Source organism: Rana temporaria, chromosome 13 (assembly GCF_905171775.1).
Source record: "Rana temporaria chromosome 13, aRanTem1.1, whole genome shotgun sequence".
NCBI classification, from domain to species: domain Eukaryota; kingdom Metazoa; phylum Chordata; class Amphibia; order Anura; family Ranidae; genus Rana; species Rana temporaria.
In genome coordinates this window covers 13,539,184-13,566,202 of record NC_053501.1, presented here as the reverse complement: position 1 = coordinate 13,566,202, position 27,019 = coordinate 13,539,184, and the positions used below count along the sequence as shown (strand labels likewise).

General features: G+C 49.3%; 1 protein-coding gene and 1 non-coding gene across 2 annotated transcripts; one reads left to right on the top strand and one right to left on the bottom strand.

The window, feature by feature from the left end:
• Nucleotides 1-3,048: 3,048 nt before the first annotated feature.
• Nucleotides 3,049-3,316, bottom strand: LOC120921468. The gene has a single exon (XR_005744887.1).
• Nucleotides 3,317-3,954: 638 nt separating this feature from the next.
• Nucleotides 3,955-16,063, top strand: GLRX5 (glutaredoxin 5). The gene is made up of 2 exons (XM_040332333.1): nucleotides 3,955-4,288; nucleotides 15,598-16,063. The coding sequence occupies exons 1-2, from the start codon at nucleotides 4,042-4,044 to the stop codon at nucleotides 15,774-15,776; spliced, it is 426 nt and encodes a 141-aa protein (XP_040188267.1). The 5' UTR covers nucleotides 3,955-4,041; the 3' UTR covers nucleotides 15,777-16,063.
• The last annotated feature ends 10,956 nt before the right edge of the window (nucleotides 16,064-27,019 follow it).

Sequence of the window (27,019 nt, the reverse complement as noted above, 5' to 3'; positions counted from 1 at the left end):
TGTGTAAACTGTTGGTGCTATACAAATCCAGTATAATAATAATACACTATATTACCAAAAGTATTGGGACGCCTGCCTTTACACGCACTTTAATGACATCCCAGTCTTAGTCCGTAGGGTTCAATATTGAGTTGGCCCCGCCCTTTACAGCTATAACAGCTTCAACTCTTCTGGGAAGGCCGTCCACAAGGTTTAGGAGTGTGTCTATGGGAATGTGCACAAAGCAAGGTCCATAAAGACACGGATGAGCAAGTTTGGGGTGGAGGAACTTGCCTGACCTGCTCAGAGTCCTGACCTCAACGCGATAGAACACCTTTGGGATAAATTACAGGGGAGACTGAGCCAGACCTTTGTGTCCAACAGTGCCTGACCTCACAAAATGCACTTCTGGAAGAATGGTCAAACATTCCCATAGACACACTCCTAAACCTTGTGGACGGCCTTCCACAAAAGCCAGCAGCTACAATATACTGCAGCTGCTGACTTAATATTAGGACACTTACCTGTCCAGGAGTCCAGCGGTGCCGGCAGCCCAGCTGATTTTTTAATTGGCTCACGGTTGCTGCTGCCATTTGTGGTAAGGGAAACCAGCAGTGAAGCCTTTCGGCATCACAGCCAGTTCCCTACTGAGTCTGTGCGAAGAGCGCGGCACTTTCTAACTGGCCAGCGGCCTAGGAGGGCTGAACTTTTAGGCGACTTCGCCACATCTTTGTCTCATGGAAGTGGTGACTGCTACCTGTCTTCTCCCGCCAGAAAGGTGCCAAATGTGGCACAGTGGGGGGGGGGGGCAAACCAGCAGTTACCCCTTTTGGGTGGAGCACCACTTTAAGTAATATGCAACTGCTGCATATGTGATTAGCTGTGACCAGGGCAGCCATCAGAAATGGTGGGGCCCTTACATAGGCCCCCTTCCCAGAGCACCAACATTACCCAGGGCCATCCCACTTCCCCCTCCAACGAATGGTCTCCATCCCAACCTCCAACAGAAGGGGAAAGTGGGACAGGAAGAAAAGTGGGAGGCAGAGGACGGTCACAGGAGAAGAGCAGTGCGACAGGAGAGGGGGAGAGTGATGGGATGGAAGCAGCAGGACCAGTTGGGGGGAGGGGGAAGCAGTGGAAACCAGGGGGGGGGGGAAGCAGCGGAACCAGTTGAGGGAGGGGGGAAGCAGCGGGACCAGTTGAGGGAGGGAGGGGGGAAGCAGCGGGACCAGTTGAGGGAGAGGGGGGGGGGGGGGGCAGCGGGACCAGTTGAGGGAGAGGGGGGGGGGGGAAGCAGCGGGACCAGTTGAGGGAGAGGGGGGGGAAGCAGCGGGACCAGTTGAGGGAGAGGGGGGGGGGGGGAAGCAGCAGGACCAGTTGAGGGAGGGGGGGAAGCAGCAGGACCAGTCGAGGGAGGGGGGGAAGCAGCAGGACCAGTCGAGGGAGAGGGGGGGGGGGAAGCAGCAGGACCAGTCGAGGGAGAGGGGGGGGGGAAGCAGCAGGACCAGTCGAGGGAGAGGGGGGGGGGAAGCAGCAGGACCAGTCGAGGGAGAGGGGGGGAAGCAGCGGGACCAGTTGAGGGAGAGGGGGGGGAAGCAGCGGGACCAGTTGAGGGAGAGGGGGGGGAAGCAGCGGGACCAGTTGAGGGAGAGGGGGGGGGAAGCAGCGGGACCAGTTGAGGGAGAGGGGGGGGAAGCAGCGGGACCAGTTGAGGGAGAGGGGGGGGAAGCAGCGGGACCAGTTGAGGGAGAGGGGGGGGAAGCAGCGGGACCAGTTGAGGGAGAGGGGGGGGAAGCAGCGGGACCAGTTGAGGGAGAGGGGGGGGGAAGCAGCGGGACCAGTTGAGGGAGAGGGGGGGGGAAGCAGCGGGACCAGTTGAGGGAGAGGGGGGGGAAGCAGCGGGACCAGTTGAGGGAGAGGGGGGGGAAGCAGCGGGACCAGTTGAGGGAGAGGGGGGGGAAGCAGCGGGACCAGTTGAGGGAGAGGGGGGGGAAGCAGCGGGACCAGTTGAGGGAGAGGGGGGGAAGCAGCGGGACCAGTTGAGGGAGGGGGGAAGCAGCGGGACCAGTTGAGGGAGAGGGGGGGGAAGCAGCGGGACAAGTTGAGGGAGGTAGTCACACCTAGCAAAGCACCAGTCCTCCCACCTCCCAGCCTTCACCCGTTTGTCCAGCAGTGCCAGGAGGGGTAGATGTCAACTGGCCTCACCTACCCCACACATCCCGGCATACACTGGTACCGTTTTTTTTTTTATAAAACTTAAAACACCGGGATTACGTCTCGTTTCACACTACAGCAACGTGAGCGTTCAAAGACACTCCCACCCCCCCCCCCATTAACGGCAAAGGAACCGTTCTAATCAGTGCGCCTAAAATCGCAGGAAAATGTTTCTGCGCGACTTGCATTGACTTCTGTTGATGACACAAGCACGCCGCAAATGAAGCCATGTGGCAAAGTAACTCTCTCGTGGCAGCAGCGTGGACCGACCCCCTTGGACCAAACCCAAGGGGGTCCGCAGAATATCTTTGTGGTTTGTCTGGATATTTCCTGTCTGCCCCCCCCCAATGCTGCGATCACAGAGCCAACGTGCAGCTGGCGCCCTGACGAATCTTCAAAACACAAGCGAGCGACAAATTCCCGCTCATTACAGAGATCAGATCCCGGGGTCCCTCTGGTGGGCCGATCCGTCTTGGGTGAAGTTTTTCAGCTCCGGGGAGGACTTTCCTGTGAAGAGAGAAGAAAGGAACGTTAGAAGAGTCACAGCACACAGACGGTGGGGGACATTGGTGTCGCGGCACACAGACGGTGGGGGAGGAGGAACATTGGTGTCGCGGCACACAGGCGGTGGGGGAAGGGAACATTGGTGTCGCGGCACACAGGCGGTGGGGGGAGGGGAACATTGGTGTCGCGGCACACAGGCGGTGGGGGAGGGGGGAACATTGGTGTCGCGGCACACAGGCGGTGGGGGAGGGGGGAACATTGGTGTCGCGGCACACAGGCGGTGGGGGAGGAGGAACATTGGTGTCGCGGCACACAGGCGGTGGGGAACATTGGTGTCGCGGTGGGGGAGAGGAATGTCGCAGGGTCACAGTATTTATCAGAAGTCTTCATTCTGGTAATAATATCGCTCTGCGATTATCTGTCTGTTAGTCGGTGGATGACGACACGGGGCAGCCATCATCTCCGTGACAACAGAGGCGGTGTGTGTGAGAGGAATATGGCACATCGGCTTGTCTGGTCTTTTCACAGCGATATCTCGGCTTCCTCTGCGATTCAATCTGCCTGCGACTCCGATCGCCCCGCGTACAGACAACACGGGGCTCAGGAGAGGACGCAGACCACCCCACCATGGGGGAACATGGAGCACAAGGCAAGTAAATACAACATTCATCACAATAAATAAATGATATCTACATAGGGAGAAAGAAAACAAACACGACTTACCCGGCACAAAGATGGCGGCCACACGCCTCGCTCTCCTTCACCAACATGGCGATTCTTCCACTTCCGGTTCTCGGCTACAAATACTGCGCGTAAGGACGAACGCAGATATATAAGATGTACAAACCACGCCCTCTACGTGCCATCACGCTTGTTCATTGGTTTACGAAATAAGAGGGAAACCTCTAACCCAATGAGTACGCACGATGCGTCCGTTTCCCTCCCCGCCCATACAACTCACGCAATAAAGCGCACTGTGTACGTCTATTCGCCGCCCTCATGCTCCGGCCAATGAGGCATTCAGGTTACTTCTAGTCTTCCCGCCCACACGTCTCCAGCCAATGACACGCGCGGTGTGCATCTTATTTCCTCGCCCTCATTGGCTGGGGGCCAATGAAGCGTGCATTGTACGTCCATTCCCCCCCCTCACACTTCTTAGCCAATCAGACGCGCGGTGTGTATCTATTCCCCCCGCCCACACGTCCCCAGCCAAAGAAACGTGTAGTGTACGTCCATTTCCCCCCGCCCACACGTCTCAGCCAATGAGTGCACGCTGTGGGCGGGGTGACGGTGGCCGGGACGGGACATGAGTGTGTCCGGGCAGAGATCGGGGACAGATCGGACATGAGTTGGTTGGTTTCCCGTGTATCGGCGGTCCGGGTCCCGGCCGTCCTCCGCCTGCTGAGCGGTAGTAATTCCCGGGAACACCTGGAGGAATTGGTGAAGAAGGACAAGGTGGTGGTGTTTATGAAGGGGACGAAGGAGCAGCCGATGTGCGGGTTCAGTAATGCGGTGGTGCAGATCCTCCGGATGCACGGGGTGGACGGCTACGCCGCATACAATGTGCTGGAGGACCAAGACCTCCGACAGGGTGAGTGTGACCCGCCCCCCGGGGGAGGGGCTACAGAGGACAATCAGGGGTCACACCATGGGGGTTCAGAGGGGTACACGGGGTGTCTGTAGGGGACTGGAGTCACCCACAGGGGCCAATTCGGGGGGGGGGACTTTGTATAGGGGCCCATGGGCGAGGGGCAGAGGTCATTGTATAGGGGCCCATGGGCGAGGGGCAGAGGTCATTGTATAGGGGCCCATGGGGGGGCAGAGGACATTGTATAGGGGCCCATGGGGGAGGGGGCAGAGGACATTGTGTAGGGGCCCATGGGGGAGGGGGCAGAGGACATTGTCTAGGGGCCCATTGGGGGGGCAGAGGACATTGTCTAGGGGCCCATTGGGGGGGCAGAGGACATTGTCTAGGGGCCCATTGGGGGGGGGGGGCAGAGGACATTGTCTAGGGGCCCATTGGGGGGGGGGGCAGAGGACATTGTCTAGGGGCCCATTGGGGGAGGGCAGAGGACTTTGTTTAGGGGCCCATGGGGGAGGGCAGAGGACTTTGTTTAGGGGCCCATGGGGGGAGGGCAGAGGACATTGTATAGGGGCCCATGGGGGGAGGACATTGTATAGGGGCCCATGGGGGGAGGACATTGTATAGGGGCCCATGGGGGGAGGACATTGTATAGGGGCCCATGGGCGAGGGGCAGAGGACATTGTGTAGGGGCCCATGGGGGAGGGGGCAGAGGACATTGTGTAGGGGCCCATGGGGGAGGGGGCAGAGGACATTGTATAGGGGCCCATGGGGGAGGGGGCAGAGGACATTGTATAGGGGCCCATGGGGGAGGGGGCAGAGGACATTGTCTAGGGGCCCATTGGGGGGGGGGCAGAGGACATTGTCTAGGGGCCCATTGGGGGGGGGCAGAGGACTTTGTTTAGGGGCCCTTGGGGGAGGGCAGAGGACATTGTATAGGGGCCCATGGGGGGAGGGCAGAGGACATTGTATAGGGGCCCATGGGGGGAGGACATTGTATAGGGGCCCATGGGGGGAGGACATTGTATAGGGGCCCATGGGGGGAGGACATTGTATAGGGGCCCATGGGGGGAGGACATTGTATAGGGGCCCATGGGGGGAGGACATTGTATAGGGGCCCATGGGGGGAGGACATTGTATAGGGGCCCATGGGGGGAGGACATTGTATAGGGGCCCATGGGGGGAGGATATTGTATAGGGGCCCATGGGGGGGCAGAGAACATTGTATAGGGGCCCATGGGGGGGGGGGAGAGGACATTGTATAGGGGCCCATGGGGGGGGGCAGAGGACATTGTATAGGGGCCCATTGGGGGGAGGGCAGAGGACATTGTATAGGGGCCCATTGGGGGGAGGGCAGAGGACATTGTATAGGGGCCCATTGGGGGGAGGGCAGAGGACATTGTATAGGGGCCCATTGGGGGGGGGGGCAGAGGACATTGTATAGGGGCCTATTGGGGGGGGGGCAGAGGACATTGTATAGGGGCCCATTGGGGGGGGCAGAGGACATTGTATAAGGGCCCATTGGGGGGGGGCAGGGGACATTGTATAGGGGCCCATGGGGGGAGGACATTGTATAGGGGCCCATGGGGGGAGGACATTGTATAGGGGCCCATGGGGGGAGGACATTGTATAGGGGCCCATGGGGGGAGGATATTGTATAGGGGCCCATGGGGGGGCAGAGAACATTGTATAGGGGCCCATGGGGGGGGGGCAGAGGACATTGTATAGGGGCCCATGGGGGGGGGCAGAGGACATTGTATAGGGGCCCATTGGGGGGAGGGCAGAGGACATTGTATAGGGGCCCATTGGGGGGAGGGCAGAGGACATTGTATAGGGGCCCATTGGGGGGGGGGCAGAGGACATTGTATAGGGGCCTATTGGGGGGGGGGGCAGAGGACATTGTATAGGGGCCCATTGGGGGGGGCAGAGGACATTGTATAAGGGCCCATTGGGGGGGGGCAGAGGACATTGTATAGGGGCCCATTGGGGGGGAGGGCAGAGGACATTGTATAAGGGCCCATTGGGGGGGAGGGCAGAGGACATTGTATAGGGGCCCATTGGGGGGGGCAGAGGACATTGTATAGGGGCCCATTGGGGGGGGCAGAGGACATTGTATAGGGGCCCATTGGGGGGGGGCAGAGGACACTGTATAGGGGCCCATTGGGGGGGAGGGCAGAGGACATTGTATAGGGGCCAATTGGGGGGGAGGGCAGAGGACATTGTATAGGGGCCCATTGGGGGGGGGGGGCAGAGGACATTGTCCTGTACACTCACTACACAACATTGTAGCAAAGTGTCATTTCTTCAGTGTTGTCACATGAAAAGATAGAAGGAAATATTTACAAAACTGTGATGGGGTGTACTTACTTCTGTGAGATACTGTATGTGGCATATGAAGGTAAGAGGGGTTTATAGGGGCACGCAGGATGGAGAGGTTATAGGGGGGTCTGTGAGGGCACACGGGTCAGAGGACATCAATTGGTTCAAAAGGGCAAAGGGTTTTTGAGGGCAAAGAGGGTTACGGGATACCTATATGGGAAACACGGGTCAGAGGGGGCCTATGACGTCACAGGAAATCTGTTGGGTATGAGGAAGCCAATAGGGACCCATGGGGGGCGTCTATGTGGTCCCTCTGATGGTATGGTGTGGATCTGCGGGGGGGGGGGGGGGGTTGGGACACTTGTGTGGCGGTCTTTGGTGTCACATGTGGGGCATAGCACTTTAGGGTCTTGCAGGTGTCTAGGGAAGTTTTGGGATCTCTGGGTTATGGGGGGGGGGGGGGTCAGAGTGAGTCCATGGGATCGCATGGGTATACCTGGGGTCACATGCAGGGGTCAGGTGGCATTTGTGTGGTCAGAGGTGAAGCCAGGTCTATCGGACACCCTACGTGTTCCGTCAGGGACAATGTCTGGTTTAGGTGCCCTTGGTTGGCCAGGTGTCCCATTGGTTCCATGACATTGGGTAATACAAATGTGGTGAAGGTTGGAGAGGAACGTAGTCTCCAGGTCTGTCATCCTCAGTTTTCAGGTTGTGATTTCAGGGGACGGCACACAAGTCTTCGGATGTGAAGTACACACGGTTAACCTTTCTGCTTATTTTTGGAAGCCAACAATGGGCCGGATCCCAAGTTTCCTATAGAGAAGAGAGTGACGTCCCGAGGACAATGGCTCCACTCTTCCTTCCTGTGTTCAGAAATCGCCCCCCCCCCCCTCCATACATTCAGATTTCTTGTCCTTCGCTTTTCTTCTCCTGAGGCTGTTGTGTTGGTTGAAAGTCCTCGTCTCAGACAGAAAGATCTTCCAATTCTCGGTGACAAACATTTCCATACATTGTGACGTCGGCTTGTGATGAGCTGCGGGAGGTCGATGTCTGCGGGAGGTCGATGTCTGCGGGAGGTCGGTGTTGAGACTCGGCAGGCTTCTTGCATTGGTGTTAATGGTCCTCGTATCTCTGACCTCTACTGAAGAGACCGGCCAGTTGGCTTCCATGATGGTGTCCAGATTGGGTGAAGGTCTTGTAGCAGAAGGCCAGGAGATAAACGTCTCCCAATCCAGTTGTCTTTAGACGCAACGAGTGACGTCTTGTCTCTTCTGATTTCTCGTCTCGCCGCTTTTGCTCTTGTGCTCAAATGTTGGCGCTGTCCACCTTCCCCCTCCCATCTTCATTGATATCAACATGTATTCCTGGCCAAGTGTACAGTTTATGAAGTAGAATTGGTCATGTCTGAGGGCATCAATCGGATCAAGGAGAAATTTCAATGTTTGAAATGGATGGAGGAAATCCCTTTTCATGGGCACAACAGGTGTACAGACCCAGGAACTGGGCACAGGGTTGGTAGGAAGCCCTCATAATGGGCACAGGGCTGGTGGGAAGCCCTCATAATGGGCACAGCAGGTGTAAAGACTTTGGAACTTGGCACAAGGCTGGTGGGAACCCCCCATAATGGGCACAGCAGGTGTACAGACCTCGAACTTGGCACAAGGCTGGTGGGAACCCCCCATAATGGACACAGCAGGTGTACAGACTTTGGAACTTGGCACAAGGCTGGTGGGAACCCCCCATAATGGGCACAGCAGGTGTACTGTACAGACCTCAGAATTTGGCACAAGGCTGGTGGGAACCCCCCATAATGGGCACAGCAGGTGTACAGACCACGGAAATTGGCACAAGGCTGGTGGGAACCCCCCATAATGGGCACAGCAGGTGTACAGACTTTGGAACTTGGCACAAGGCTGGTGGGAACCCCCCATAATGGGCACAGCAGGTGTACTGTACAGACCTCAGAATTTGGCACAAGGCTGGTGGGAACCCCCCATAATGGGCACAGCAGGTGTACAGACCACGGAAATTGGCACAAGGCTGGTGGGAACCCCCCATAATGGGCACAGCAGGTGTACAGACCCAGAAACTCGGCACAGGATGGTGGGAACCCCTCATAGTGGACACGGCAGGTTTAGAGACCTCGGAACTTGGCACAAGGCTGGTGGGAACCCCCCATAATGGGCACAGCAGGTGTACAGACCACGCAAATTGGCACAAGGCTGGTGGGAACCCCCCATAATGGGCACAGCAGGTGTACAGACCCAGGAACTCGGCACAGGATGGTGGGAACCCCCCATAATGGGCACAGCAGGTGTACAGACCCAGGAACTTGGCACAGGATGGTGGGAACCCCATAATGGGCACAGGGCTGGTGGGAACCTTTCGTAATGGGCACAGCAGATGTACAGACCCAGGAACTTGGCACAGGGCTGGTGGGAACTCCTCATAATGGGCACAGCGGGTGTTCAAGTCCAAAGATCTCAACATGTGCACTCCTGAGAGATCTGGAAATTCCCTATGTGATTAAACCCTTCGGCATTCCGAAAAATAAATCTATATGATTTAAAGGAACAGACAGTTTTGTGAGGCGGACAGTGGGGATTTCACACGTACTTTCCTCCTGAGCAGATAAGCCCCCCATGTATACGGCCTTGTACGGCGTTGTCATGTGTCAGGACTTTGGGCTTATTCTGCCATGTGATCTGGTCTGCTATCAATGCTCTCCTATGGGCCTGGTGACACGGGGTGTGTGTCCCCGGGCGATTGTGCAACGCGGCTCGCATGCTAATCTATCTCCATCTGAACTGTGACTCGGCACTTTTTAGTCCTGACACAAGAAAAACACAAGAATAACAAAACATGCAAGGCAAACTTTCTGTGCTGCCAAATTTAGATGGGAGGTGGTGATAATTTTTTCACATGTTTATCCATTATTGATTTTCTCGAACTTCTCGTGCATGTTGAGAGGCGTCAAATATTTGCTCAATTTTGGTCAATGTAAGTGCGGTCATTTCACGTGTAGAACTTTTTTTTATTTACATTTTTATTTTATTTTTTATATATAAATTTGCAAAGGTTTCAAACAAACGTCTTTCATCATAATCACAACAGAAACTACCCAAATGACCCTGATCAAAAGTTTACATACCCCAGTTTTTAACCACTTGGGATCCGCGCTATGGACGAAAGACGTCCACAGCGCGGCTCTCAAGTGCCGGGTGGACGTCCTGTTGTTGTTGTTCCCCGTGTGCGCCGCTGGGGGCGCGCAGCGGGGAAACGTGCCCGGCGCATTGCTCGGGAGCCGATGCGTGTGCCTAGCGGGCGCGATGTCCGCCAGACACCCGCGATCGTCGGTGACACAACAGGGACGTGGAGCTCTGTGTGTAAACACAGAGCTCCACGTGCTGTCAGGGAGAGAGGAGACCGATCTGTGTCCCTTTACATAGGGACACAGCATCGGTCACCTCCCCCCACACAGTAAGAACACACCCAGGGAATACATTTAACCCCTTCCTCACCCCCTAGTGTTAACCCCTTCACTGCCAGTCACATTTATACAGTAATTAGTGCATTTTTATAGCACTGATCGCTGTATAAATGTGAATGGTCCCAAAATAGTGTCAAAAGTGTCCGATACGTCCGCCGCAATATCGCAGGCCTGACAAAAAAAATCGCAAATCGCCGCCATTACTAGTAAAAAAAAAAAAAAAACATAAATCTATCCCCTATTTTGTAGGCGCTATAACTTTTGCAATATACGCTTATTGCGATTTTTTTTTTTTTTTTTTTTTTTTTTTTTTTTTTTTCTTGTAGAAGAATACGTATCGGCCTAAACCGAGGGAAATTTTTATTTTTTTTAAAAAAAAATTGGGATATTATTATAACAAAAAGTAAAAAATATTGTGTTTTTTCCCCCCAAATTTTCATTTTTTTATGTTTATAGCGCAAAAAAAAAAAAAATCGCGGAGGTGATCAAATACAACCAAAAAAAAAGCTCTATTTGGGGGAAGAAAATGATAAAAATATAATTTGGGTACAGTGTTGTATGACCGCGCAATGGTCATTCAAAATGCGTCAGCGCTGAAAGCTGAAAATTGGTCTGGGCACGAAGGGGGTTTAAGTGCCCAGTAATGAAGTGGTTAATACCGTGTATTGCCCCCTTTACCATCAATGACAGCTTGAAGTGTTTTGTGGTATTTGTGGATGAGGCTCTTTATCTTCTCAGATGGTAAAGCTGCCCATTCCACTCCAGTTCCTGTAAATTCTTGGGCTGTCTCGCATGAACGGCACGTTTGAGATCTCCCCAGAGTGGCTCAATGATATTGAGGTCAGGAGACTGAGATGGCCACTCCAGAACCTTCACTTTATTCTGCTGTAGCCAATGACAGGTCGACTTGGCCTTGTGTTTTGGATCATTGTCATGTTGGAGTGTCCAATTTCGTCCCATGCACAGCTTCCTGGCTGATAAATACAAATGTTCCTCCAGTATTTTCTGATAACATTCTGCATTCATCTTACCATCAATTCTGACCAAATTTCCTGAGCCTTTTTGTAGCTCACACATCCCCAAATCATCAGCGATCCACCTCCGTGTTTCACAGTAGGGATGGTATATCTTTCATCATAGGCCTTGTTGACTCCTCCCCAAATGTAGTGTTTATGGTTGTGGCCAAAAAGCAACATTTTGGTCTCATCACTCCAAATGACTTTGTGGCAGAAGGTTTGAGGTTTGTCTCTGTGCTGTTTGGCGTATTGTAAGTGTGATACTTTGTGGCATTTGTGTAGTAATGACTTTCTTCTGGCTTCTCGACCATGCAGCCCATCTTTCTTCAAGTGCCTCCTGAAACAGCCCCATCACATGTTTTCAGAGAGTCCTGTTTTCCGCCTGAAGTTATTTGTGGGTTTTTCTTTTGCATCCCGAACAATTTTCCTGGCAGTTGTGGCTGAAATTTTAGTCGGTCTACCTGACCATGGTTTGGTTTCACCAGAACCCCTCATTTTCCCCTTCTTGATTAGAGTTTAAACACTGCTGATTGGCATTCTCAGTTCCTTGGATATCTTTTTCTATCCCTTTCCTGTTTTTTATTTAGTTTAACTATCTTTTCCCGCAGATCCTTGACAATTCTTTTGCTTTCCCCATGCTTTAGAATCCAGAAACATCAGTGCAGCACTGGATGAAAGATGCAAGGGTCTGTCAGTAGGGCTGCGCATCTTCACCGGTCTCACAATTCGATGCGATTACGATTTATCAAGTCCACGATTCGATTCTGCGATGCATCAAGATTAATACCCAAGTGCCCATGGTTCAACTTTTCATCAAAAAATTAATTTAAGCAGTCAGAAATTTAAGAAATATATATTTTGTATCTGGTATTTAACCACTTCCATACCGGGCACTTGCGCACCTTCCCGCCCAAGCCAATTTTCAGCTTTCAGCGCTGTCGCACTTTGAATGGCAATTGCGCGGTCATGCTACATTGGACCCAAACAAAATTGCCGTCCTTTTTCCCCCCACAAATAGAGCTTTCTTTTGGTGGTATTTGATCACCTCTGCGTGTTTTTTATTTTTTATTTATTTTTTATTTATTTATTTGTTTTTTTTTGCGCAACAAAAAGACTGAAAATTTTGAGAAAAATTACGTTTTTTCTTTTTTCTGTTATTTTTTTTTTTTGTAAATAAGTAAGTTTTTTTTTTTTTTTTTTTTTTTCTCTTTCAATTATGGGCACCGATGAGATGGCACTGATGGACATCGATAAGGTAGTACTGATGGGCACTGATTGGCGGCGCTGGTATGCGGCACTGATGGTCACTCATGGGCGGCACTGATAGGTGGGGTGGCACTGATGGGACACTGTGGGGTGGCACTGATGTATCTATGTTGCCAGTCAGTGCCCATTTGTGGGCACTGATTGGCATCTTTTTTTATTTTTTTTACTGCCTTTTTTTTTGCCCTTCCCTGGTGGTCCAGTGTGGCGATCCGAGGGGTGGCTGCGCTGATAAACAATCAGCACGAACCCCCCCCTGTCGGGAGACCCGCCGATCAGCTCTCCTCTACTCGCGTCTGTCAGACGCGAGTGAGGAAGAGCCGATCAACGGCTCTTCCTGTTTACATCGTGATCAGCCGTGATTGGACACGGCTGATCACGTGGTAAAGAGTCTCCGCCGGAGGCTCTTTACCAAGATCGGAGATGCAGGGTGTCAGACTGACACCCCGCATCGCTGCGCGCCCGGCATGAAATCCTGCAGGACGTCCATAGACGTCCAGTCAGGATTTCATAACCACTTCCCGGACGTAAATCTACTATTGGGCGGGAAGGGGTTAAACAAATTATACCAAGTTCCCGGCATAATCATATAGCAAAGTCTGAATGAACAAAACAGTGCAGCAGACAACAGTATTTATTTAAAACAGTTCTGTCTGTAACATTAAACTGTTGTGCTGGCCTGGTGCGGTAGTTTTATAAGTTATAGTTTACAATCATTTTTACTTTTTTTTATTTTTTTTATTAAAGTAAACACTACAAAACTCTACAAAAAAGAGCACTTCCAGTTCCTGACTGGCAAACATCACAGTGAGTGAGAGTGAGTAACAGTCAGTGACTGTGTTGTAGGTTCACTCACTGTGATGTTTGCCAGTCAGGAACTGTCTGTGTTGTGTTGCAGAACTTCTGGTACACCGCGATTGTTTTGGCACCAGCACCGACAAACTACGGTACCTATTAAAAGCGACCGCATCGATGCAGCATCGCGGACTGTCGAATCGCGATGCACCGATTCGACGATTATATTCAACACCCCTATCTGTCAGGAGTCCAGAAACTCATTGACCTTTTTTATACACACACACTAATTACAAGCAAACGGATCACAGATGAGGATGGTTACCTTTAATAGCCATTCAACCCCCTTTGTGTCACCTTGTGTGCATGTTATCAGGCCAAAATCACCAGGGTATGTAAACTTTTGATCAGGGTCGTTTCTAGGGTTGTCCCGATGCCACTTTTTTAGGACCAAGTACCGATACTTTTTTTCAAGTACTCGCCGATACCGAATACCGATACTTTTTTTTTTTTAAATGTCCCCCACAGATGCAGCCATTTCTCCCCACACCTAGATGCTGCCGCCGTCGCCGCAGCGTTAATCAGTGCTTTGATAGACGGATCACCCGTTCAAGGGCGAGTGTCTATACGCGGCGCGGCTGGGAACACAGCTATTCTAATCAAAGCTGTAATGTTCCCCGCACGCTGATTACTGTATTTATTGGCGTATAACACTCACTTTTTTACCCTGAAAATAAAGGGTAAACTGTGCCTGCGTGTTATACGCAGGGGGCTGTGGAATTTTTTTTCCCTGAAACTTCCCTCCTAAAGTTAGGGTGCGTGTTATACGCCTGTGCGTGTTATACGCCGATAAATACGGTAACTACTAGCCGACCGCGCACCGTCATTATACGGCGGCAGGTCGGCTCTTTGAGCCGCCACTAGGGGGTGCGTGCGCGCCGCCAGGGGCGCGCGCCCCCGACTCCCGTGCGTGTGCCCGGCGGGCTCGATCGCCGCCGGGCACACGCGATCGCTCGTTACAGAGCGGGGACCGGGAGCTGTGTGTGTAAACACACAGCTCCCGGTCCTGTCAGGGAAGAAATGACCTATCGTCTGTTCATACAATGTATGAACTGAGGATCAGTGTTTCCCCTAGTGAGGCCACCCCCCCCCACAGTTAGAACACACCCAGGGACATACTTAACCCCTTCCCCGCCCCCTAGTGTTAACCCCTTCACTGCCAGTGGCATTTTTATAGTAATCCAATGCATTTTTATAGCACTGATCGCTATAAAAATGCCAATGGTCCCAAAAATGTGTCAAAAGTGTCCGCCATAATGTCGCAGTACCGAAAAAAAAAATCGCTGATCGCCGCCATTACTAGTAAAAAAAATATATTAATAAAAATGCCATAAAAATACCCCCTATTTTGTAAACGCTATAACTTTTGCGAAAACCAATCAAACGCTTATTGCGATATTTTTTTTTTTTTTTACGAAAAATGGGTAGAAGAATACGTATCGGCCTAAACTGAGGGAAAAAATTTTTTTTTATATATTTTTGGGGGATATTTATTATAGCAAAAAGTAAAAAATATTCATTTTTTTTCAAAATTGTCGCTTTATTTTTGTTTATAGCGCAAAAATTAAAAACCGCAGAGGTGATCAAATACCACCAAAAGAAAGCTCTATTTGTGGGAAAAAAAGAACGCCAATTTTGTTTGGGAGCCACGTCGCACGACCGCGCAATTGTCTGTTAAAGCGACGCAGTCCCGAATCGCAAAAAGTGCTCTGGTCTTTGGGCAGCAATATGGTCCGGGGGTTAAGTGGTTAACTAGGCGGCGGGCGGGGCCGGGGGGGGATGGGGTAGTATCGGATCTGGCATCGGGGGCATTTGCGGGAGTACAAGTACTCCCACAAATGCTCAGTATCAGTCCCGATACTGGTATCGGGACAACCCTAGTAGTTTCTGTTGTCATTATGATTTTAAAAAGGGCAAACACAGTTGATAAATGGCTTCAGCCAAACACTAACCACGAGTGAAAGAAAAGTCTTTTTTTTTTTTTTTTTTTTTTTTTTAAATCATTCATATTCTCTGAAAAATGGCGAAGAAATCACAAATTCTGCCAGGGTATGTAAACTTATGAGCGCAACTCTGTTTATAGATATTATTTTAGCTCTCTGTTTTTATAAAATCTCTATCGCAACAACGTAATAAATTTTCTTGCATAACGAACATTTCCTCCGAATTGCTGAATAAACCTTTGTAGCAATCCATTACAACCAATTGCTGTTCATTTTTGTGAAGTCACACCCGGTAGAAGGGGTGGGGTTTCTGATTGGTTGCTCTATTCCGTGGTGTCGCCTGATGTTGGTCCAGAATGTTATCTCTTGCTTATTTTAATAATGTTTGTTTTTTATTATTTGTATTTATTTTTTTCTCCTTCATCCTTGCAGGGGTTAAGAGCTACTCCAACTGGCCCACCATCCCGCAAGTGTATCTGAATGGGGAGTTTGTCGGGGGCTGCGACATTCTTCTCCAAATGCACCAGAACGGAGACCTGGTGGAAGAGCTGAAAAAGCTGGGCATTCGATCCGCACTGCTGGACGCGCAGCCGAGTCAGGAGAGGAAGTAACGGAGAAGGCCGCGTTGTGTGGACTGTTTATCCAGAGCGAAGGCCTGTGCACACCGGAGAAGCCTTATTTATCACAGTGAACTGTTGTACCTATTCTGTATTGTCCGCTTGTGTAAAAGAAGATCTGTGAATGCCACTTATCGCCGCCCTAGTGGATGTGTGGTTTATAACGGGCGGCTCTTTATCCTTGTAATATAGTCAGATGATGACCACTGTTCTAGAGAGAGATACATTTATTATGATAGAATGTAACGTCATAATAAAATATTTACTTCCATAGAAGGAAACTCCTCTGGCTTCATCTTTTTACTTTTGATTTGAGAGCTGTATGTGGACAATCTACTTCGTATGTATCACCACGCCACTGATTTTTATCTTGGTTGTTCCAGATGGGGGGGGGAGGGGGGTCAACAGATCGACTTCTCTCGAAGGTATGGCCACAGATGGAGCAAAATTAGGCTGGTCCTTGCCTAATCAATCTGTGGTTGGCTTTAGAAGAGCAAACAATGCCACAGCAGTTTTAATTCATCTATGGCAGGGCTCGGCAAATCCCGGTCGCCATGGCGACAAGAAATAGGGTCCTGGCGACTTTGCTTGGAAGGGGGGCTGGCGCCATCTGGTGGTGAGCCGTTGGTATTAAAAGTTATTACCACCAGATGTGTAAGCTGGCTCCATCTGGCGGTGGCCGTTGGTATTACAAGTTAAACAGCAATTCTAATGTCATTTTTCACTATTTTCACTGCCATCTTCTTCCCTCTAATTAGAACCCCCAAACATTATATATTTATATTTATTTATATATATATATATATATATATATATATATATATATATATATTTTTTAACACCCTAGAGAGTAAAATGGCGATCGTTGCAATACTTTCTGTCATGCCGTATTTGCGCAGCAGTCTTACAAGCGCACTTTTTTGGGAAAAAATTACACTTTTTTTAATTTAAAAATAAGAATACAATAAAGTTATCCCAATTTTTTTTTTTTTTTAATATTATGAAAGATGATGTTGCGCCGAGTAAATTGATACCCAACATGTCACGCTCGTGCAATGCCGACAAACTTTTACCCTTTAAAATCTTCATAGGCGACGTTTAAAAAAATCTACAGGTTGCATGTTTTGAGTTAGAGGAGGTCTAGGGCTAGAATTATTGCTCTCACTCTACCAATCGCGGCGATACCTCACATGTGTGGTTTGAACACCGTTTACATATGCGGGCGCTGCTCACGTATGTGTTTGCTTCTGTGCGCAAGCTCGTCGGGACGGGGCACGTTTTCTGGCTCCTAACTTTTTTAGCTGGCTCCTAGATTACAAGCAAATTTGTCAAACCCTGATCTATGGTCTACATTTATTTCATCCAGTGGTGTAACAATAGTCTCTGCAGCCCATGCAGCTGCTATGGGGCCTGGGCTGGAAGGGGACCCCATTGGGGCCACATCTGGTCTAGATGCTTTCTAGTCAGTGATGCTGCAATAGCCATAGCAGTCCATGCAGCTGCTATGGGGCTTGGCGTGGGAAGGGGCCCCATTAAGAAGGCTTCAACCACCTATGGTTTACATGTACTCCAGGCAGTGTTGGCTTTGTATTCGCCATAGGAGCCTGTGGTGAAGGGGAGCCTGATTGGAAAGTTTAATTCATCTATGGTCTACTTGAGCCACCTATGGTCTATATGCATTCCAGCCAGTGGTGTAACAAAGGGCTTTGCAGCCCATGCGGCTGGGTGGGAGCCCCATTGGGGATACATCCTGTCTACATGCACCCTAGCCAGTGGTGCAGCAATAGCCATAGCAGTCCATGGGGCTGCTATAGGGGCGGGAAGGGACTCATTAAGAAGTCTTTAGCCACCTATGGTCTACATCAGTGGTCTCCAAACTGCGGCCCTTTGCTTGCTTTTATCCGGCCCTTGGGGACATAATTGCTCCCCACTGACACCAATGAGGGGACACAATTCCTCCCACTAATACCAATGCTGGGGCACAATTGTTCCCAATGGCGCCAACATTGGGGCCCAATGATGGGGCACTATTCCCCTCAATGGGACCAACAATGAGGCAACAATTTCTCCCAATGACACCAACAATAGGGGTCAAATGACACCAATGAAGGGGTGCAATTCCTCCCACTAATACCAATGCTGGGACATGATTTTTCCCAATGACACCAACAATGGGGCCCTGTTTCTCTCAATGGCACCAACAATGGGGCCCAAATGACCTCAACAATGGGGCACAATTCCCCCCCCCCCCATTGACGCCAATGATGAGGCACAGTTGCTTCCACTGAAACAAATGATGGGGTGGTGTTTTTTTTTTTTTTTTTCTTCTCTGACCTCGGGACCTTCTCTACAGCCCATTGTGTTTTCTGCTAAGCAGAAACATGGATCTCTCTCTTCCTCCAGTCGCAGCACCTCCCCCACAGTTAAGCCTGGTACGCACGGTATGATTGTTGGCCAACCAAGTGTCTGATTTTTCTCAAAAGGGCGTGTGCCAGGATCTTGTCTAATGTTACACAATTGTCGTGCAACAAACACGAACGTAGTGACGTACTTGAGCGCCACCCTTTGGGCCCCTTCTGCTAACTTTGTGTTTGTTTGGTGAGCATCGATTCAGAGCATGCGTGTTGGTACTTTTGTGTGACCATCTGACGTCAAACCGCTGTCTGCCTAGCCTGTAATCGAACATTTGTTGGCCGAAAGTTGGACTTCAATTGTCCAAAAAGGAGCGTACTAACGGTAAGATTTTAGGTCAACAGGCAATCCCCTGCCAACAATTGAACCGTGTGCACAAGGCTTAAGAAAGCACTCCCTAGGAGCACGTTTAACACCTTGATCGCCCCTGATTTTTAACCCCTTCCCTGCCAGTGCTTAGTACAGTGACAGTGCATTTATTTTTTTAACACTGATCACTGTGTTGGTGTCACTAGTCCTCAAAAAGTGTCACTTGGTGTCATATTTGTCCGCCCCAATCTTGTGGTCCCACTAATAATCAATGATCGCGGCCATAACTAGTAAAAAAACAAAAAAAACAATTAAGTCTCTAAATCTATCCAATAGTTTGTAGACGCAAACCAATCTGTATACGCCGATTGGAATTTTTTTTTTTTTTTTTTTTTTAAACAAAAATATGGAGCAGAATACATATTGGCCTAAACTGATGGTGTGTGTGTGTGTGTATAGCCAGATTAAGAGAGAGTTACGCCGGCATATAAGTAGATACGCCGTCGTAACTCTGAATCTGCGCCGTCGTATATTTAAGTGTATTCTCAAATTGAGATACACTTAAATCTAGCTAAGATACGACCGCCGGCGCCGTCGTATTTTAGCTGTCTATTTAGGCTGGCCGCTAGGGGCATGTACGCTGATTTACGCCTAGAATGCATAAATCAGCGAGATACGCCTATTCACGAACGTACGCTTGCCCGTCGCAGTAAAGATACAGCGTTTACGTAAGGCCTAAAGATATTCCACCAAAAAGATGGCGCAGCCAATGTTAAGTATGGACGTCGGAACCGCGTCGAATTTAAATTTTTTTAACTTGTTTGCGTAAGTCGCCCGTGAATGGGGCTGGGTGTAATTTACGTTCACGTCGAAACCAATAAGTCTTTGCGGCGTAATTTGGAGCATGCGCACTGGGATATGTCCACGGACGGCGCATGCGCCGTTCGTTAAAAACGTCAATCGCGTCTGGTCACGATTCATTAGCATAAAACACGCCCACCTCTTCACAATTTGAATTAGGCGCGCTTAGGCCGGCACATTTACGCTACGCCGCCGTAACTTAGGACGCAAGTGCTTTGTGAATACAGCACTTGCCTCTCTAACTTACGGCGGCGTAGCGTATATGCGATACGCTACGCCTGCCTAACGTTAGGCACATCTACGTGAATCCAGCTAATAATTTTATATATATATATATATATATATATATATATATATATATAAAAAAATTATCTTTTTTTTTTTTCTTACTTTCTCCTATAAAAAAAAAAATGTTTCCAAAATTGTCCAGTCTTACTTGTTTTATATTTATAGCGTAAAAAATAAACGCAGAGGTGATCAAATACCACCAAAAGAAAGCTCTAGTTGTGGGGAAAAAAAATACATCAATTGCATTTGGGTACAGCATTGCACAACCGCGCAATTGTCAGTTAAAGCAATGCAGTGGCGTTTTGTAAAAAATGGCCTGGCCATGAAGGGGGGGCGGGGGGTAAACCCTTCCGCGGCTGAAGTGGTTAAAAAAAAAAGCTATTGGTGCAACCCTATTAACTGACACATTTTGCCTAAGCCCAAACCACTCCCCTTTAGCGAATAAGGCCTGCTTCACACCTATGCAGGTTGCATATTGCAGGTGTATTCTGCGTTTTTTGTTTTTTTTTTTTGTTTTTCAATACTTTCTTTTTTCTTTGGGTTTTTCAATACTTTTTCTTTTTCTTTGGGTTTTTCAATACTTTTTTTTTTTCATTGAAGTTTATGGAACCAAAACCCAGAAAAAAAGTCCCTGGTTCTTTCAATAAAATACACAAATGAGAACTACATCCATAGGAAACCATGTTAAAAGGTGTTTCTGCAAAACTGAAAATGCACTAAAAAAAATAAATCAAAATTGCATAGGTGTGAATCGGGCTAAACAAGTCTAGGATGAACCTCGGGAACTTGCAGAGAGATCAGGCTGGGATCTGTCGTTCCACACCAGCTGCTGAATTGAAAGGCTGACATGCCACAAAGGATGGCGACTCCTACAGGTGCCTCTCCTGGTCGCTATCCTTCTCCTTCACATGGCATGTGGTAGAACAGGATCGCACCGCTTGTCCGGGAGACAGGACACGGAGACCTGTATGTGTTCCGGCAGATCCACACGGAGCCAAATAGAGGAAGTTGGAAAACAATGACCTCCATAGAGGACAGGGAAGAATAATTCTCAGCGCTGCGTGTTCCCACATCCACCCATTGTCTATTATCCAAAGACAATCCGATTGCTCCTGTGCTGGCACTGCCTTAAAGGAGAAGTCCACTTTCTGAGCATGTTACACCTGCATTTGGGGTGTAATATGTAATGCTATATATAGCATTAGTTTAAATATTACATTGAGGTCCCTAGAGAGCCCCCCCTTTACATCAGGGTCCCTAGAGAGCCCCCCCCCCCTTTACATCAGGGTCCCCAGAGAGCCCCCTTTACATCAGGGTCCCCAGAGAGCCTCCCCTTTACATCAGGGTCCCTAGAGAGCCTCCCTTTACATCAGGGTCCCCAGAGATTCTCTCCCTTACATCAGGGTCCCCAGAGATTCTCCCCTTTACATCAGGGCCCCCAGAGAGCCTCCCCCTTACATCAGGGCCCCCAGAGAGCCTCCCCCTTACATCAGGGCCCCCAGAGAGCCTCCCCCTTACATCAGGGTCCCCAGAGAGCCTCCCCCTTACATCAGGGTCCCCAGAGAGCCTCCCCCTTACATCAGGGTCCCCAGAGAGCCTCCCCCTTACACCAGGATCCCCAGAGAGCCCTCCTTACATCAGGGTCCCCAGAGAGCCTCCCCCTTACATCAGGGTCTCCAGAGAGCCCTCCTTACATCAGGGTCCCCAGAGATTCTCCCCCTTACATCAGGCTCCCCAGAAAACTCCCCTTTACATCAGGGCCCCCAGAGAGCCTCCCCCTTACATCAGGGCCCCCAGAGAACCTCCCCCTTACATCAGGCTCCCCAGAAAACTCCCCTTTACATCAGGGCCCCCAGAGAGCCTCCCCCTTACATCAGGGTCCCCAGAGATTCTCCCCCTTACATCAGGGTCCCCAGAGAGCCCCCCTTACATCAGGGTCCCCAGAGCGCCTCCCCATTTTAGCTGCGACATTCAGATGGTGGGGTGAGAATTTGGCGCATGGATCCTGCTTTTTATCACCGGTTCAGGCTAGTGGTGGGGGTGTAATGGTGGGGGGGGGGGGATTTTCTTGGCACACTTTGGGCCCCTTAGTACCAATAGATCATGGTTTAAACCCCACATCCTACCTGAGTATTATTGCTGACCATGTCCACCCCTTTATGACTGCAGTGTCCCCATCTTCTGATGGCTCCTTCCAGCAGGATAATGTCACCATTGGGTGGATATTCTTGTTGTACTTTCTTAGCCCACTGCTCAATAGATTTGTAGTATACTCATTTTGGTGTGTAGTGTCTATCTGTGTTTTTTTGTATGTTTATCAGTGTACTGCACAGGTGACAGTATGTAAAAAAATAAAATAAAAAACAAAACATTTATTTAATTTCTTCATTTTCCAAAAAATTGTGACAAAAAAAAAAATTGCAACTTAAAAAAAAAAAAACTTGCCATGCCTCTTACCAAATACATTGGACTATCTATTTTCCAAAAAGGGGTCATTTGGGGGGGGGGGGGGGGGGCAATTGTACTGTCCTGACATTTTAGGGTCAGTACATCAGGATTGATCGATTTTCAGAAATATATCCCATAGTTTGGGGACTTTCCTACAGACTAAATAATAAACACTGATTTGGTGTTATTTTCACCAAGGAAATTTTGCAGAATACATTTTGGCCTAAATTTATTAAGAAAGATGATTATTTTTTTGCAAAATTTTATAACAAGCTAAGAATTTTTTTTTTTTTTTTTTTTCAAAAATGTCTATTTTTTTCATTTATACAGCAAAAAATACAAACAAAAACAAACCAAATACCACCAAAAGAAAGTTCTATTTGTGTGGAAAAGAGTGATACACAGTGGAACCTCCATATGAGAGTAACTTGGTTTGAGAGCGTTTTGATTTGCGAGCAACTTTTTTTTTTTAATTTGGACTCGTTTGCGAGTGTTGACTCACAAGATGAGCAAAATTCAGGTACGATGGGCGCACGAAATGACCAGAAGTGTCCTCTGGCCTTTTTGGCCGTTTTTGGCATTCTCTGGCGCCCCCCCCCCACCTGAATGAATGACTTGTATAGCGCAACTCATGAAAACTGAATCGCCTCTGGGCGCTTTTTCCAGCCAGAGCCAGCTTGGCTGGTTCGGTCATTTTACCCCGTAGGATCGTGACACACTTGGGACACACAGTCATACACACAGATATACATATATATACTGGGCCAATTTGGACAAGATCCAATTTACCTACCAGCATGTCTTTGGAGTGTGGGAGGAAACCAGAGTACGCAGGCACAGGGAGAACATGCAAACTCCAGGCAGATGGTGTTGTGGTCGGGATTCGAACCAGCGACCCTTTTGGTGCTAGGCGAAAGTGCTACTCACTGTACCACCTCTGGCCACATTCGGGATTGCATCCCATTGAAGCCAATGCGGAACTAATTATTTTCATTTCCATTGACTTCAGTGGGAAAACTCGCTTTGATATGCGAGTACTTTGGATTACAAGCATTCTCCTGGAACGGATTATGCTCGTAATCCGAGGTTCAACTGTAAATGTAATTTAGGTACAGTGTTGTATGACCAATCTATTACCATTTAAAAAAGATAGCGCAGTGCTGAATAGCAAAACATGCCCTGGCCATGAAGGGGGTTAAACCCTCCGGAGGTGAAGTGGTTAAATACAATGCATGTTGAACATAGGATGGTGTAGTGGCGGAGGGGACCGTGTCTCCATATTGTGTTTTTCTTATATATAGCATCTCTATTTGTATTTATATATAAACATACAGGCCCGGATTCACGTAGAATGGCGTATCTTTGTGCGAGCGTAACGTTTCCTATTTACGTTACGCCTCCGCAACTTTTACAGACAAGTGCCGTATTCTCAAACGAAAGTTGCGGCGGCGTAGCGTAAATAGGCCGGCGTAAGCCCGCCTAATTCAAATGTGGTAGATGTGGGCGTGTGTTATGTAAATTTTATGTGACCCCGCGTAAATGACGCTTTTTTTTACAAACAGCGCATGCGCAGTCCGTGAAAGTATCCCAGTGCGCATGCTCCAAATTAACCCGCAAGAAGCCAATGCTTTTGACGTGAACCTAAATGACGCCCAGCCCTATTCGCAAACGACTTACGCAAATGACGTAAAATTTTCGAAATTCGACGTGGGAAAGACGTCCATACTTAACATTGGTACGCCTCATATAGCAGGGGTAACTTTACGCCGGGAAAAGCCTAACGTAAACGGCGTATCTGTACTGCGTCGGCCGGGCGTACGTTCGTGAATTGGCGTATCTAGCTGATTTACATATTTCTAGGCGTAAATCAGCTTACACGCCCCTAGCGGCCAGCGTAAATATGCAGTTAAGATCCGATGGCGTAAGAGACTTACGCTGGTCGGATCTAATACAAATCTATGCGTAACTGATTCTAAGGCCGGGTACACACGGACAAACATGTATGGTGAAAGCGGTCCGTCGGACCGTTTTCACCATACATGTCTGCCAGAGGGCTTCTGTACGATGGTTGTACACACCATCGTACAGAAGTCCGCGCGTAAACAATACGCGGGGCGTGTCCGCGGTGTCGCCGCGTCGATGACGCGGTGTCGCCGCGACAATGACGCGGCGACGTGGGCGGCCCGCCTTTAAAATGCTTCCACGCATGCGTCGAAGTCATTCGACGCATGCGAGGGACGGCGGGCGCCTGGACATGTACGGTAGGTCTGTACTGACGACCGTACATGTCCGAGCGGGCTGAATTCCAGCGGGCTGTTTTAAAACAAGTCCAGGAATATTTGCCCGCTGGGAAAAGGCCCGGCGGGCAAATGTTTGCTGGAATTCGGCCCGCTCGCGCCCACACACGACCAAACATGTCTGCTGAAACTGGCCTGCGGGCCAGTTTCAGCAGACATGTTTGCTCGTGAGTATGGGGCCTAAGAATCAGGCGCATAGATACGACGTCTCGGACTCAGAGTTACGACGGCGTATCTGGAGATACGCCGGCGTAATTCGTTTGAGAATCTGGGCCACAATATATATACACATGATTAAATAATGCAAGAGGGCCAAACCTTATTGTAGACTTCATCTCTTGACAAAAAAAAAAGTATAATTTTATTTTTTTATTATATTTTTTTAAATAAAAAACAACTCGATAAATGAATCCGGTAACAAACCGGACAACTTGTTATATATAGTAAATCCATAAGCAGGGCCTATTCCTTCTGTGTTGAACTGTATCGTAATTGTACTGCACAAACTAGGGTTGTCCCGATACCGATACCGATACCCGTATCGGGACCGATACCGAGTATTTGCGGGAGTACTTGTACTCCCGCAAATGCCCCCGATGCCTGGCCGAATACTTGTCCCCCCCCGCCGCCGCCGCTGCATACCGTAAAGCCGCCGCGTTAATCTGTGTGAGGGGAACATTACAGATTTCGTTTGAATAGCTGTGTTCCTCGCCGCGTATAGACACTCCCCCTTGCTCGGGATTGGACGGGTGATCTGTCCAATCCCGAGCAAGGGGGAGTGTCTATACACGACGCGGCGCTGATTAACGTGGCAGTGGCATCATCTAGGTATGGGGGACATGGCTGGATATATGGGGGGGACATGGCTGGATATATGGGGGGGACATGGCTGGATATATGGGGGGGGACATGGCTGGATATATGGGGGAGACATGGCTGGATATATGGGGGGGACATGGCTGGATATATGGGGGGGACATGGCTGGATATATGTGGGGGACATGGCTGGATATATGTGGGGGACATGGCTGGATATATGGGGGGACATGGCTGCATATGTGGGGGACATGGCTGGATATATGGGGGGACATGGCTGCATATGTGGGGGACATGGCTGGATATATGGGGGGACATGGCTGGATATATGGGGGGACATGGCTGGATATGTGGGGGGACATGGCTGCAATATGTGGGGGGACATGGCTGCAATATGTGGGGGGACATGGCTGCAAAATGTGGGGGGACATGGCTGCAATATGTGGGGGACATGGCTGCATATGTGGGGGGACATGGCTGCAATATGTGGGGGGACATGGCTGCAATATGTGGGGGGACATGGCTGCATATGTGGGGGGACATGGCTGCATTTGGGGACACATTTAAAAAAAAGTATCGGTATTCGGTATCGGCGAGTACATGAAAAAAAGTATCGGTACTTGTACTCGGTCCTAAAAAAATGGTATCGGGACAACCCTAGCACAAACTGATGAAGATATATAAATCCTGTATTATAAAAAATAATAATAACATGAATTTTGTGTTATGAAAGTGAGTGTACAGTAATAAGCATAAATGGCCAGCAGAGGGCAGTGTGGCACCTCAGAAATGACAATAACTAAAGGAAATAGCAATGAGCAACAATGTTGCCATTAAAAGTTATTTTTAGATATACAGTACATGTGTAAACAAGCCTATCAGTGACGGGTAATGTATTCTAATCGTTCGTTCAATGTAGACGATATTATCTTTACCTACATGGGGGCGGCCACCGTACATTTCTCTGTACACATCGCTTACAGAAAACATTAGGTGCTTTGCAGCCTCGGTGACGAGAAACGACCACAATACTCCGGCCACAGAATATGAGCTTGATGTATGAACAAAATTTTTATATATATATATATATATATATATATATATATATATATATATATATATATATATATATATATATATATATATATATATATATATATATATATATATATATACACTCTATCTATACTATATTACCAAAAGTATTGGGACACCTGCCTTTACATGCTCTTTAATGAGTCTTAGGGCCAGATTCACGTAGCGCAGCGGATCTATAGATCCGCTCGATCTACGTGATTTAAGATCCGCTCCCGCAAGTTTGAGAGGCAAGTGGCTAATTCACAAACCACTTACCTCCAAACTTGCGGCGGCGGATTCTAAATCCCCCGGCGGAATTCAAATTCCGCGGCTAGGGGGAGTGTACTATTTAAATCAGGTGCGTTCCCGCGCCGATTTAAATGCGCATGCGCCGTCCGGGGAATTTCCCGGCGTGCATTGCTCCCACTGACGTCACTAGGACGTCAGTGGTTGCGACGTGAGCGGGACTTGCGTCGCGCGTGTACGTGAATCGGCGTACGCAAACGACGTAGGAAAATTCAAATTTGACGCGGGAACGCCGGCTATACTTAACATTGGCTGCGCCTGATAAAAGAAGGGGTAAGTATATGACGGAAAACCGCTACGGAAACGACGTAAGAACACTGCGACGGGTCCGCGTACGTTCGTGAATTTGCATATCTCGCTGATTTACATATTATTCAAGGTAAATCAGCGGGAACGCCCCCGGCGCCATTTTTAAATCGAAAA

What these genes read in the sequence shown, in the direction of transcription:
- GLRX5 (XM_040332333.1), top strand. Translation starts at nt 4,042, where the DNA reads ATGAGTTGGTTGGTTTCCCGTGTATCGGCGGTCCGGGTCCCGGCCGTC. An exon ending in GGACCAAGACCTCCGACAGG is followed by an intron (nt 4,289 to 15,597) that starts GTGAGTGTGACC and finishes TCATCCTTGCAG; the next exon opens with GGGTTAAGAGCTACTCCAAC.